This window comes from Anolis sagrei, chromosome 2 (assembly GCF_037176765.1).
Source record: "Anolis sagrei isolate rAnoSag1 chromosome 2, rAnoSag1.mat, whole genome shotgun sequence".
Classification (NCBI taxonomy): domain Eukaryota; kingdom Metazoa; phylum Chordata; class Lepidosauria; order Squamata; family Dactyloidae; genus Anolis; species Anolis sagrei.
Window position 1 is genome coordinate 164,349,890 of NC_090022.1, and position 14,492 is coordinate 164,364,381.

At 40.8% G+C, this 14,492-nt stretch overlaps 1 protein-coding gene across 6 annotated transcripts in view; it reads left to right on the forward strand.

Moving 5' to 3' along the window:
* The window catches only part of DOCK6 (dedicator of cytokinesis 6), a 141,713-nt gene that overhangs the window by 122,936 nt on the left and 4,285 nt on the right, over positions 1–14,492 (forward strand). For 5 of the 6 annotated variants that reach the window (XM_060763544.2, XM_060763545.2, XM_060763546.2 and 2 more), the window contains 5 exons: positions 4,352–4,477; positions 8,497–8,586; positions 9,576–9,812; positions 11,533–11,676; positions 12,017–12,123. In XM_060763544.2, the coding sequence (XP_060619527.2) occupies positions 4,352–4,477; positions 8,497–8,586; positions 9,576–9,812; positions 11,533–11,676; positions 12,017–12,123 (704 nt within the window). Of the gene's footprint in view, positions 1–3,561; positions 3,882–4,351; positions 4,478–8,496; positions 8,587–9,575; positions 9,813–11,532; positions 11,677–12,016; positions 12,124–14,492 lie in introns of those variants that run through there. The other variant, XM_060763547.2, reaches the window with a different exon arrangement.

A 14,492-nucleotide genomic window follows, 5' to 3' on the forward strand; every position in this document is an offset into this window, starting at 1 on the left:
GGCATTGGCTAGGAATGCCTCTTTGTTATTGGAGTGTGTCCTGCATGCAGCTTCCTGTACTTCACACATTCTGCTGATGCTGCCACTGCCACGTTTGTGCATCCTGTGGAAGTTCAGCTCTTGGGTTGTTGTAGGCTTTTTCGGGTTATATGGCCATGTTCTAGAGGCATTATCTCCTGACGTTTCACCTGCATCTATGGCAAGCATCCTCACTACCTCACTACCTCTGAGGATGCTTGCCATAGATGCAGGCGAAACGTCAGGAGAGAATGCCTCTAGAACATGGCCATATAGTTCGAAAAAAACTACAACAACCCAGTGATTCCAGCCATGAACGCCTTCGACAATACAAAGTTCAGCTCTTTTTTAAAAATCCATTCTGATAAGTCCCTGGCCTCCTGTTTTCCTGGGACCATTCCAGTGGGGAAGGAAAACACCACCACACCAGTTTGCAGATGGGGCATTTTGCTCTGTCTGTTAAATATTCCAGGGAACCACAGAATGGAGAGTGAGCAGTTCCACTGATACCTAGGACCACACATACTTGGAGCACGTTAACCATAGCTCCACTAATCTAGCTTATTTTATGGAGTTGTGAAACAGCCTTAATGGGGATGGTCAGTTAAAACACATAGCTAGGAGGAGCATCCAATGGAACTTTTGGTATGGACAACACCTTTCACAGGCATGCCAATTAAATTGTTTGCTAGTGTTATTACAATGGTGGGAATTTTGTTCAGTATCTTTGCAGCTTCTATTCTCTGCTCCCCCACATCTGTTTATACAAGGATTGCAAGCCTTTGTTATTTTGATTGGAAGCTGACTCTATGCAGCAAGGAATTAGGATTCAGAACCTGCTTCCTGGTCTTTTCTGACAGAAGGAGTAGCCCCTGCAAAACTATCTGTTTGGAGCTTATCCACAGCTCTAACCATTGCCTAGAAGTTGCACTTGATGGAATATAATGGGTTGGCATCACAGGCTTTATTAGTGCAACTTCTCTTGTCCTATGCACTTCTCCATTCGAAATGACAGAAATGAATTCAGAGGATATATATCATCTTTTGCAGCCTTCTCACTCTACTTTGAGAGAAAGAAAGAGGCTCTATGTGTATACGTGTGCTCTCATTCTTGGAAAATCAGAAAAGGATGTGGGAGATTGTTTGGGAGCAAGGAGCATGTGAGAATATCTGTGAAGCCTTTGAACAAGAACTTTTTTGAATGCCATGTGCCTTGAAGGCATCTAAATAGTCATGCATTCAGTATATTCCTACCTGTTCCCTAAAGGATAAAGGTAGATAGCATATGGCAGAAACACTGCAATGATGGTGAATGAAATAATCCCAGCAATGTAGTCCCAAATATGTTTGTCAGAAGGCCAATAATGAATTTGCAGGAGAAGAAAATCCCTAATTGTCAACCAGTCCCTAAAAGATCTTATTGATGAGAGAACTTCATTGAAATGTTGTACTGTATGTCCATAGTTGTTTCTGCAAAGCATCAGGAGGGTGTTTCCCTTTACAGCTGTTCTGGTATCGCCCTTATTCAGCGATCACCTTGATAATTGTACAAGCATCCACGAGTTACAAACATCCAACTTACAAAGGACTCATAGTTAAGAACGGGGATGAGACAACAGGAAGTAAGAGTGCTCTACCTCTTGGAAGGGAAATTCACTCCTGGAAGAGTAGTCATGGAGAAAAGGTGTCTCCACTGAAGCTTTATCACCGATCCTTGTTTCCACAACAAGCCAAATTTTTCAGATTCCAATTCTCACAGGGACAGAAAGTGACGTGAAATCTTCTTAACACATACAGCAAAACAAACACCACAGGCATATGAACCTTTACTTATGCTATCCAAAGCATGTGTGTGTGTGTATGTGTGTGTGTGTGTGTGTGTGTATATATATATATATATATATATATATATATATATATATTAGCCGTGTGTATATGTATGCGTTGTATGCATATATATATATATATATATATATATATATATATATATAGCCGTCCCCTGCCACGCGTTGCTGTGACCCACATGGGGGTTCTGTGTGGGAGGTTTGGCGCAATTCTATCATTGGTGGGGTTCAGAATGCTCTGTGATTGTAGGTGAACTATAAATCCCAGCAACTACAACTCCCAAATGTCAAGATTCTATTTTCCCCAAACTCCACCAGTGTTCACATTTGGGCATATTGAGTATTCGTGTAGAGTTTGGTCCAGATCAATCATTGTTTGAGTCCACATTGCTCTCTGGATGTAGGTGAAATACAACTCCAAAACCAAAGGACACTACCCACCAAACCCTTCAAGTATTTTATGTTTGTCGTGAGAGAACTGTGTGCCAAGTTTGGTTCAATTTCATCGTTGGTGGGGTTGAGAATGCTCTTTGATTGTAGGTGAACTATAAATCCCAGCAAGTACAACTCCCAGATGACAAAATCAATTTTTTTGAGTGAAGGACATACATTGGGTTGTTAGGTGTCTCGTGTCCAAATTTGGTGTCAATTCGTCCAGTGGTTTTTGAGTTATGTTAATCCCACAAACAAACATTACATTGGGTTGTAGTAAGTTTTTCTGGGCTATATGGCCATGTTCTAAAGGCATTTTCTCCTGATGTTTTGCCTGCATCTATGGCAAGCATCCTCAGAGGTAGTGAGGTTATAAATAAAAACATTAAATATAAATAAAACATTAAATATAAATACAAACATTACATTTTTATTTATATAGATATAAAGCTGGTGTGTGTGTATGTATGTGTGTGTGTGTGTGTATGTATGTGTATATATATATATATATATATATATATAAAGTGTATCTCCAGCCTAGTTGAATTTGCAAGTCAGAACAGGTACATTTTTAAGTGTAAGGTTGGAGGTAGAACAAGCCTACAGAACCTTATCTTATCATCATCATCAATCTTTATTTATATCCCGCTTTTCTCCCTCATGGGACCCAAAGCGGCTTACAACATAAAATACACTTTATCTTGTTCACATCTTGGGGACTACCTGTATATAATTTAATGTAAGAAATTAGGGAAATCTTTAGGGAAGTAAAAAAGCTTTTTGCTTTATTTGTCCAGACTTTTTCCAACTTCACTTGAGTCATAAAACTGCCTTAGGCACAGTGTGTGTAGAAGGGTGTACCAGCCATGTTGGAGATACTAACCATAGGATGTGTACAAATATGGCACCTATGAGCGAGTTATGGCTTTTCCCATTTGCCCAGAAAACATGGAGGATTGGGGATGTGGTGTGTATGTGTTTGTGCAAGTGATGGTCTACATCCCAGTTAGAAGTCTCTGGATATTTATCTGCGTATTCTTAGGAACAACAATAATCACTGTAATATAAAAGTTGATCTTAGTGATATCTTGGTTTTTATAGAACAAAACATTGATAAGTTCTGCTTCTTCTGCCCCATTCCATTGTGGCATTGGCTTTCTTCCAAAATGTGACATACTCTTCCTAATGCCTCTTTCTTGTTTTGCTTTCCATGTAACTTACTTGATCCGGGCAATTCTTCTCAATCCTCCCATGACTCGGTAAGTAGAAGCTCAGTGGAAATTTTGCAAGAAGGAGCAGAGAACCACTTAGCCCATATGAATTACAGAGAACCATCAGACTCATCAGAAAGGATTTTGGGAGGAATCCTCAGGGGAAGCACTAAAACAGCTGAACTTTATCTAGCAAACCATTTTTGGTTTGGGGGGAGGGGGGGGACAGCTGTGATGTTTGCCTGATCAGTGGAAAATTACTTTTTCAGAGCAAATTCTCCCTGTTATTTATATATTGTGTTTTGGGAGTACTTCATTGTTAGTAGTTGTGGTGCTTTAAAAATATAATTCATTGCATTGGGGTTGAATAGTGGTTTGGAATGATAAAGAAACCAGAAAAAATCATGTCAGAAGGATTTTTAAATTGCTTGTTAAAAGTAACTAGTGAAAGCTACTAAGATATTACTTATCTCAATAAGGTTCTTACTTTTGAAATGTACTGTTGTTGCACCTTTGTTCCTTCTGCTCTCACCAAAAGGGTAACTTGTTGCCTGTCGTTACATAAATTGCAGTTTGTTGTTTCAGGCTTTGCCTTTTATTCCCAAGCGAACATCCTAAATCATCTTAATAGTCACTGTGGTGGGTCTTCATGGACCTAATTAAAATGGGAACAAGGATGAAAAAGCACTAGATTTTACTTGTTACTGAATATGGAAAATTCCAGGGATGAGGAGCTCTGGGCATAAGTTAGGTTGTTGGCTTAGTAATTTGTGTTTTTACTGCCACTGTACAAACTGCCTACTTCTTCTCATGGTATCTCCCAATCCATCTCCGTAGGTCGTGTAGAGAATGTTTGGAACATACTTCCGGGTTGGTTTTTATGGCTCCAAGTTTGGAGACCTGGACGAGCAGGAGTTCGTTTATAAGGAGCCCTCCATCACCAAATTGGCAGAAATATCCCACAGACTTGAGGTAAGAGTGAAAGTGTCCTTGAAAGATGCATGACAAGCAATTGAACCAAGTGTGGCGGGAATGTAATAACGTGCAGGAGGGACAAGAATGTGTAGAAAAGGGCAGGGTAACCATAGGGCTCGGGTCAGTTCAGTTGATGGTGTTAATTAGTACATTTCCATATACTTTCTGTCAAGACCCAGAAGCCTTAAAGAAGCCAAACATAAGATGCAGAGTCCAAACACAGTTTTATTGGTCACAAAATAGTCTTTGAAGCACTTACTTCAGTGCCTTGGGTTCAAATAAAGCGTTGATATCAAAAATAAGGTGAAAAAAGCAACTGAAATATAACCCGGATTATCCTGACGTATAATCCGGTTTAACTAAGATATTCCACAATCCGCTTTAAGCTCACACAGTTCACAGAAGGTACAAAGGCACAATAGGGACAAACAAAAACGGTCCAAAGTCATAGCACGATGCAAGCAAGTTGACAAAGTCCAAGAGGCAAAAACGCATTGTCCAAAACAGTCCGAAGTCAAAGCAGTAGAGTCAAAGTCGTGGTTCACGGAATCACAAGAAGTAAACACAGGAACACAGGAATCTGTAGTCCAAGGACCCAAGCTCGAGAATTGGCAGTAACAAAGATTCACACCCCGAAAAAAACACTTTGCCTTCTGCAAAGATTCATGCAAACTATACTCACTTTTATCCTAAAGTTCCTCATCAGAAGATGAGGTGCTCCCCACCCTTTCATCATCGCTCTCAGCTGCCCCATTCCCTGCAGCTGAACCTGAGCGCCCATCCCTCCACCTCTGCCAGTGTCTGTCAAGACTTAGATCTTGCCAAGTGCTCCCCGGTTGCCATTCCTCTATGAACCCCTCAAAGTCATCGCTAGAGGTGGGTTGGGTACAAATATCCCTAATCTCCTGTACACGAGTCCAATCAAGCCCATTCTCCTCCCCCATGTCACTCTCAGTCCCATCACTCCCTTCAAAGCCCATGAAATCCTCGTCCTCTGTAGGAGCGGTAAGTATATCACGAATACGCTTCCTCTGAGCTTCCTCGTCAGACTCTTGTTTGCGAGTAGCCTGCTTGACTCCCCTGCTTTCCTCCCCATCCCCCATTTCACAGTCGGAGAAGCCCTCAAAGGTTTCAGAATCACTTGGGGCCATGATTATCTCTCTAATCCGCTTTCGCTGCTGCTCTTCTTCCAGCACCTGCGCAGCCCTCTTCTCCCTCCTACCAGTACTAGCAACATTACCATCATGCTGAACTACAACATTTACGGCATTTATATGCCACCCTTCTCACCCCGAAGGGGACTCCGAGCGGTGTACAATATATATTTTCATACAATATATTATATTATTAGCATAGTACAATATCAGTATTATATATTACTATATTGCAATATACCATTATATTGTAATATTATTAGTAATATTACATGTAATGTAAATATATAATTATAATTACAATATTGTATCATTATTGCTAGTATTATATTGTATTACATTTTAATATTATAAATATATATACAATATACTGTATTATATTATTAGTAAAGACAAGATGGAAATGTCTTCTGCTCCCCTCTGTCTCTGCTCTGGCCAGAGCAGCCGTTATTTACTTTAATTTACTTGTTATTTTGTGTTTAGACTGTTTCTGTAGTGAATGAATAAATGCACAACTAAACAAAATATTACTCTCCCCCCCCCCCCCCCCCCAATTAGAGTTTGCCATCTAAAACAGGAGTGGATAAAGTACATTGCCAGGACCAAATTTGGCCTTTTTTGTGATCCTTGACCCGCAGCCAATTATGTTTTTTTAAAATCCCCCTTTAAACAAATTGTCAATGTGTCCCTCTCGTTTTGCATTGTTAAATATTCAGAAGAGTGAATTCCAGCCCATTTCAGATAGTTTTATTGGTGTTTTATGCATTTTTGGAATCTCCACCTCCCCCCTCCCCCCCCCCCAAATGTCCCTGAATCACCACTGTTGCCCACTTCTATCTAAAGTGATCCTACAGAGACTAGAGAAAGCCATTAGAATACAGGTGAAAATAAAAAAAAGCAAAAAAAAAAAAAAGCAAAGTTCATTGATTAGTCCACTGACCGTATCAACGTTAAAAATAGAAACATACACAAATAGACAATAGTCACTATCCTAAGACTCCCATAATAGTGAACTAACATGCATTCAAACTTGATTAAGTTAAAAGATAATTAAAAATATCATCATTAAAATGCCAAGGTAAAATTTCAAACCGCAAAAATCAGGGAAAGCAGAGATTCTTTTCAGTTAACATCTATTATCTTCTCTCTTCATTTAAAAGTTTTATTCTGATTAGTCCTGCGATGACAGTTCTGCTAATATTTTGCTACTCTGTTCCTAAGCATTCAGTTTGTCACTTCTCATCCTGTAGAGAATACAATATAGTGTTGTTGTTCATTTGTTCAGTCGTCTCCGACTCTTCGTGACCTCATGGACCAGCCCACGCCAGAGCTCCCTGTCGGCCATTACCACCCCCAGCTCCCTCAAGGTAAGTCCAGTCACTTCAAGGATGCCATCCATCCATCTTGCCCTTGGTCGGCCCCTCTTCCTTTTGCCTTCCACTTTCCCCAGCATTATTGTCTTCTCTAGGCTTTCCTGTCTCCTCATGATGTGGCCAAAGTACTTCAACTTTGTCTCTAGTATCTTTCCCTCCAGTGAGCAGTCGGGCTTTATTTCCTGGAGGATGGACTGGTTGAGTCTTCTCGCAGTCCAAGGCACTCTCAGAACTTTCCTCCAACACCACAGCTCAAAAGCATCGATCTTCCTTCGCTCAGCCTTCCCTAAGGTCCAGCTCTCACATCCGTAGGTTACTACAGGGAATACCATGGCTTTGACTAGGCGGATCTTTGTTGCCAATCTGATGTCTCTACTCTTTACTATTTTATCGAGATTGGACATTGCTCTCCTCCCAAGAAGTAAGCGTCTTCTGATTTCCTGGCCACAGTCTGCATCTGCAGTAATCTTTGCGCCTAGAAATACAAAGTCTGTCACGGCCTCCACGGTTTCTCCCTCTATTTTCCAGTTGTCAATCATTCTTGTTGCCATAATCTTGGCAAAATAGTAGTTACAATATAGTAGTTAATGGTAATTGAAACGCTATTGAAAAACCAAGAAAGCTGTAACTTTTAAGAAGTTCCCTTTCACCATGTTGTGATAAAATACAGTAATTGCGCATCCCCACCCCGTCCCCCTGTAGTCTCTTATCCTTGGAAATGTATGCAAGTTCTAGCCAGCTCTTTGTCTTTAGCCTCGATACCCCTCACAACCTCTGAGGATGCCTGCCACAGATGCAGGAAAAATGTCAGGAGAAAATGCTTTTAGAACATGGCGATACAAAACCTACAACCACTTGATACCCCTGTTTTGTGTCCCAGGTGTCGCCCACGTGTCATCCAGGCACAGCCAAAGCTGTGGGGTCAGTTGTGCTGGTGAATATTGCCACAGAGTTCCTCAACCATGGCCTATGTACATCCCAGTACCTGGGCCCTAAGGCCTTTCCCACCATTTGAAGGTTGACACGCAATATTCATGTGTTGTTAAATACACACTTGCCCAGTTAGCAACTAGGGGAGAGGATAAGCCTACTTCTTTAAAAATAAGCTAGGTTTAGGAGAAGCCCTCACCGCATCCTGCTACACTCAAGTCATTGAAACTGTTTTCCTCCTCCTCACTTTTTCTGGTGTCTGAGCTGAGCCAGGGAAAATGACTTAAATATGTAAACAATAAAAGAGGTAGGTCTTGCTCCTGATCACACATGCTCACTTTTAAATGTAAAATGTGAATGTATCCTGCCTCTTCTCAGCACAGTCTATATTTAATAAATAAACACAATGTCTACTTTGGCCCTGAGAAGCAGGAGTAATTCTCACTCCATGACAGCTGCAAGGAATTTTCTTTGGTTTGAACAGCTGCAGACACCCAAAACTTTCACTGTCACTTTTGCTTTGCCTCAGACCACTTCCTTGTCTCTTTTCCCTCTGCAGGAATTTTACGCTGAGCGCTTTGGGCATGAAATGGTAGAAATCATCAAAGGCTCCAACCCTGTTGACAAAGCAAAGCTGGATCCCAACAAGGTAGCTTCTCCCTTGCATCTGAATGTGTTGTTTATCCAACTTGTCACTAGAGACACTGAAGCACCAATCTGTGACTTATCTACAAAAAATGTTCCTGGTGCTTTGGAAGTGAATTGCATAACAGACTGTGGAGCTGTGGGAGAGAGATTGAGGTTGGCCATTGGACATTTTTGGTGAGGCCTGAAAAGTTTGGGGGAGTTCTGTTTTGGTCTACAACTCCCAGAATCCCCCAATTAACATGGGCAGTATAACTTTTAGTAACAGATATTTGAAGAGTTTGCATCCACAAAGAGGAGCCTTTTTAAAGCAATGGGGTGTAGTGCTCATCTCCATTTCTGAGCTGAAGAGTCGGCGTTGTCCGTAGACACTTCCAAGGTCATGTGGCCGGCATGACTGCATGGAGCGTCGTTCTGGTCCTACTTACCTCTCCGAACGCATCTCCTCCTATGAACCGACTAGGACACTAAGATCATCTGGGGAGGCCCTGCTCTCGGTCCCGCCTGCATCACAAGCGAGCTTGGCGGGGACGAGAGACAGGGCCTTCTCAGTGGTGACCCCTCGGCTGTGGAACGCCCTGCCTGCAGATATCAGATCGGCCCCCTCCCTGCTGGTGTTTCGGAGGAAAGTGAAGACCTGGCTGTTCGAACAAGCATTTGATTAAACAGTGTAATTGAACATAGGAATACGGAATAATGGATGACGAGACTGGATTCTGATTTTACTGTTGAGGCGCTAATGACTGTTATATTGATGTTAATGATTTATGTGATAATTGTTTTGTGATATTTTGTACTGATGTTGTTCACCGCTTTGAGTCGCCTGAGGGCTGAGAAAAGCGGTATAGAAATAAAGTAAATAAATAATAAAAATAAATTATTTTGTAATTTTGTTTTGTTTTGCTATTGGTAGTTGAAGAGACGATTTCAGCTCAAGGTGATCGGTTGCTGATTTTTTTTGCTACCTGTTTTGTTTTGTCTTTCCTGCCACAGGCATACATCCAGTTGACATATGTGGAACCATTTTTCGACACATATGAGTTAAAGGATCGGGTCACATATTTTGACAAGAACTACAACCTCCGCACCTTCATGTTTTGTACGCCATTCACATTGGATGGGCGAGCACATGGTGACCTGCATGAGCAGTTCAAGCGCAAAACTTTGCTCACCACTTCCCATGCTTTCCCCTACATCAAAACACGCATCAATGTCATTCACAAGGAAGAGGTACTTTGGGGTGTATGGGAAGGAGGGCATGTGAAAATGGAGGGGGCATTGAGACTTTTGGGGCAGCAGTTGTAAAGAATACAGACTGCAGTGCATAGTATGGGTTTCAACTTGTTGAGAATCATTCTTCCTTGATGAAGACCCCTTCTAAATTGCTGTATAAAATCCAGATTATGGCTTTGAACTGGGCTATATTGCAATACAAACTCATATAATCCAGTTCAAAGAAGATAATGTGGATTATCTGATTCGATAATCTGGATTATATGGCAGTGTAGAAGGGGCCTAAGTCTGCTATTCAACATACTGAAAATCATTTTAGTTTCTACAGTAGTGGAAATTTGCTCAAAATTACATGTGCAACCGACACTGAATTGGGTTGTTGTAGTTTTTTTCGGGCTATATGGCCATGTTCTAGAGGCATTCTCTCCTGACGTTTCGCCTGCATCTATGGCAAGCATCCTCAGAGGTAGTGAGGTCTGTTGGAACTAGGAATAAGGGTTTATATATATGTGGAATGACCAGGGTGGAACAAAGAACTCTTGTCTGCTGGAGGTAGGTGTGAATGTTTCAAATGACCACCTTGATTAGCATTTGATGGCCTGGCAGTGCTTGGGGCAATCTTTTGTTGAGAGGTAATTAGATGTCCCTGATTGTTTTCCCTCTGTTGTTTTGCTGTTGTTATTTTAGAGTTTTTTTTTAATACTGGTAGCCAGATTTTGTTCGTTTTCATGGTTTCCTCCTTTCTGTTGAAATTGTCCACATGCTTGTGGATTTCAATGGCTCCTCTGTGTAGTCTGACATGGTGGTTATGAGAGTGGTCCAGCATTTCTGTGTTCTCAAATAATATGCTGTGTCCAGGTTGGTTCATCAGGTGCTCTGCTATGGCTGACTTCTCTGAATTCTCAAGGCCAGAGAAGTGATTACATAGTATTTCCATTGCTGGACAATATGAGGAGTAGTTGGACCTCATAACCTCTGAGGATGCCTGTCATAGATGTGGATGAAATGTCAGGAGAAAATGCTTCTGGAACATGGCCATACAGCCAGGAAAACTCACAGCAACCCAGTTAGATTCATTGTTTTGCAAAACTTCATAGGTCCCTTCTAAATTGCCATATAATCCAGATTATCAAAGCAGATAATCCACAATATCTGCTTTAAACTGGATTATATGAGTCTACCCTGCCATATAATCCACTTCAAAGCAGATAATCTGTATTTTATATGGCAATGTAGAAGGAGTCTTAGCTGTTCTCCCATGTGACTAGCAAAACCAGAGCCTATCATGCAAAACAATGAATACTGCAGAAGGAACTACAATAAAGAGGTTGTTGTAGGTTTTTTTGGGCTATATGGCCATGTTCTAGAGGCATTCTCTCCTGACCTTTCAACTGCATCTATGGCAAGCATCCTCAGAGGTTTCGCCATAGATGCAGGCGAAACGTCAGGAGAGAATGCCTCTAGAACATGGCCATACAGCCCAAAATAACCTACAACAATCCAGTGATTCCGGCCATGAAAGCCTTCGACAATACATACAATAAAGAGATCAAACAGATATGCTCAGCTTGTATAATGTATGTGGATCATAGAATTCCACTTTGCTTGATTTGGATTATTTGTATTATTTCAAAATGAAGCACAAATCCTCAGGTGCACAGAAACAATCTCCTGACATTTACTATTTGTGTTTCCATTGTTTGGTCTCTATCCTCAGATTATTCTCATCCCAATTGAGGTAGCCATTGAGGACATGCAGAAGAAGACTCAAGAGCTGGCTTTTGCCACCCACCAGGATCCACCCGATGGCAAAATGTTGCAAATGGTGCTGCAGGGATGTGTGGGCACCATAGTCAACCAGGTGATGCTTTAATAGGAATAGCGCTTCATTGTGAGCAAAGAGTGGGTGTTATGTCAAGCTAGGAAACATGTAAAGCCTGTGAGGTGAGAACAGAGTCTAATCCTCAGAAAAGACAGTTCAGGTTAAAACTGATGCTGAGAGCAAAGGAATGGAGCCTGTTATTGAGTTGAAGAACCTTTACATAATCATAACAAGAATAGAGGATCAGATTGTGTGCCAGACACTGTTGTGTGCCAGGTGGGAGGTGATGAGGTTTGAAGACCCTTGTCTCTTCTCCCAGGCATGAAATGGAGTCTGGACTCCATGCCCCAACTTGATCTCATGACCTGTTGTGTTTCAGGGCCCTCTGGAAGTGGCACAGGTGTTCTTAGCTGAGATCCCGGATGACCCCAAGCTGTACCGGCACCACAATAAGCTACGGCTCTGTTTCAAGGACTTCACCAAGAGGTACTAATGCAAAAAGAACTGTCCTGAAGCCATTCTTTGCCAGAATGTTACTAAGATCACATCTGTATGCCACCTAGTAGCAGTTCTCTAGATCAGGGGTCCTCAAACTACGGTCCAGGAGCTGGATACGGCCCTCCAAGGTCATTTACCCGGCCCTCGCTCAGGGTCAACCTAAGTCTGAAACGACTTGAAAGCACACAACAACAACAATCCTATCTCATCAGCCAAAAGCAGGCCCACATTTCCCATTGATAAGTTTATATTTGTTAAAATTGTTCTTCATTTTAATTATTGTATTGTATTAATTTTTTTTTGCACTACAAATAAGATATGTGCAGTGTGCATAGGAATTCATTCATTTTTTTCCAAATTATAATCCGGCCCTCCAGCAGTTTGAGGGACTGTGATCTGGCCCTCTGTTTAAAAAGTTCGATGACCCCTGCTCTAGATGATTTGAAAGAGTTGTTGTTAAAACTAATGGTCACAAAGTATTGTCAAAGGCTTTCATGGCCAGAATCACTGGGTTGTTGTGAGTTTTCAGGGCTATATGGTCATGTTCCAGAAGCATTCTCTCCTGATGTTTCTCCTGCATCTGGCAGTCATCCTCAGAGGTTGTGAGGTCTTTTGGAAACCCTGGATATTCCACAGATATATAAATCCAATTTTCCTAGTTTCCAACAGACCTCACAACCTCTGAGGATGCTTCCCATAGATGCAGGCAAAATGTCAGGAGAGAATGCTTCTGGAACATGACCATACAGCCTGGAAAACTCACAATAACCCAATGATCACAAAGATCTGGTTTAGGACATTCAGAATACTAGTTTGAGGTGGAGAGAGCATGTGGCACCATTAATAACATCCCAACAGACCCAAAGTTCAGTGGATTCAAAATTCAGAATTCTCAGAGCAGAAGGGAGGAGGTTTCACCTGGTGCTGAAAAGGCCATTAAAACGTTGCCCTTTCTCTAGTAACCGCACTTCATTTCAGTTGACAGGGATAGATAGAAAAGGGTATATTTGAAGATAATTTCAAGCTTCAAGCAGAACTGGCAAAACTCCCTTTTTTATTAGGATTCCCAGAATTTACCAGCCAAAGCTACCTAGGAGTTGTAGCCATCTAAGAAGAAACTTCCAGGTTCTGGATGCTTAGTAGGTAGATATATTATGAAGTGATTCTTCAGTCACATCGTCTGTATGATTTCCTTCAAGAAATCAAGTTCTGAGCTGAAAGAAAAAATATCATTTATTACAGTTGGTCCTCCACATTTACAGATTTAACTTTGGCAGATTTGATTATTCATAAATTTGTTTAATAGGTTCTCTCTAGAGCAGGGTTCCTCAAACTAAGGCCCGGGGGCCCGGATACGGCCCTCCAAGGTCATTTACCCGGCCCTCGGTCAGGGTCAACCTAAGTCTGAAATGACTTGGAAGCACACAACAACAACAACAACAATCCTATCTCATCAGCCATAAGCAGGCCCACACTTCCCATTGAAATACTAATAAATTTATATTTGTTAAAATTGTTTTCCATTTTCAATTATTGCATTGTTTTTAAATGTTTTTGCACTACAAATAAAATATGTGCAGTGTGCATAGGAATTAATTTATGTTTTTTTCAAATTATAATCCAGCCCTCCAACAGTTTGAGGGACTGTGACCTGACCCTCTTTTTAAAAAGTTTGAGGACCCCTGCTCTAGAGTTTCTGGGTTCTCCATGACGACTCTTTGCACTAAATATTAAGTATCCTGTGATGTCTGTGACCTGTGCCCAAAGGGAGGAAATAATTACCGTATATACTGGAGTATAAGCCAACCCGAATATAAGCCGAGGCACCTAATTTTACCACAAAAAACTGGGAAAACGTATTGACTTGAGTATAAACCAATGGTGGGAAATGCAGCAGCTACTGGTAAATTGCAAACTAAAAATAGATACCAATTAAATTACATTAATTGAGGAATCAGGTTATATATTTTTGAATATTTACAAAAAGGGTAATTTACGATAAGACTGTCCAACTCTAATTAAATGATTATTTACCTTCTTCAATGTAAATGTACTTACATATCCTTCCAATAATAATAAAGAGAGCAACATAACAAATGTAATAATAGCAATAATAATAAAAAGAGTAAAATAATGAACGTAGCAATAACAATTATACAGTAAAATAATAAATGTATAATAATAGATTAAAATGATAAATGTAATAATAATAAATAGAATACAATAATAAATGAAATGAAAATAATAATAATAACAGTAAAATAATAAGTAACCTTGACTCGAGTATAAGCCGAGGGGGACTTTTTCAGCCTAAAAAACTAGGCTTATACTCGAGTATATACAGTAATTTCTGAAAT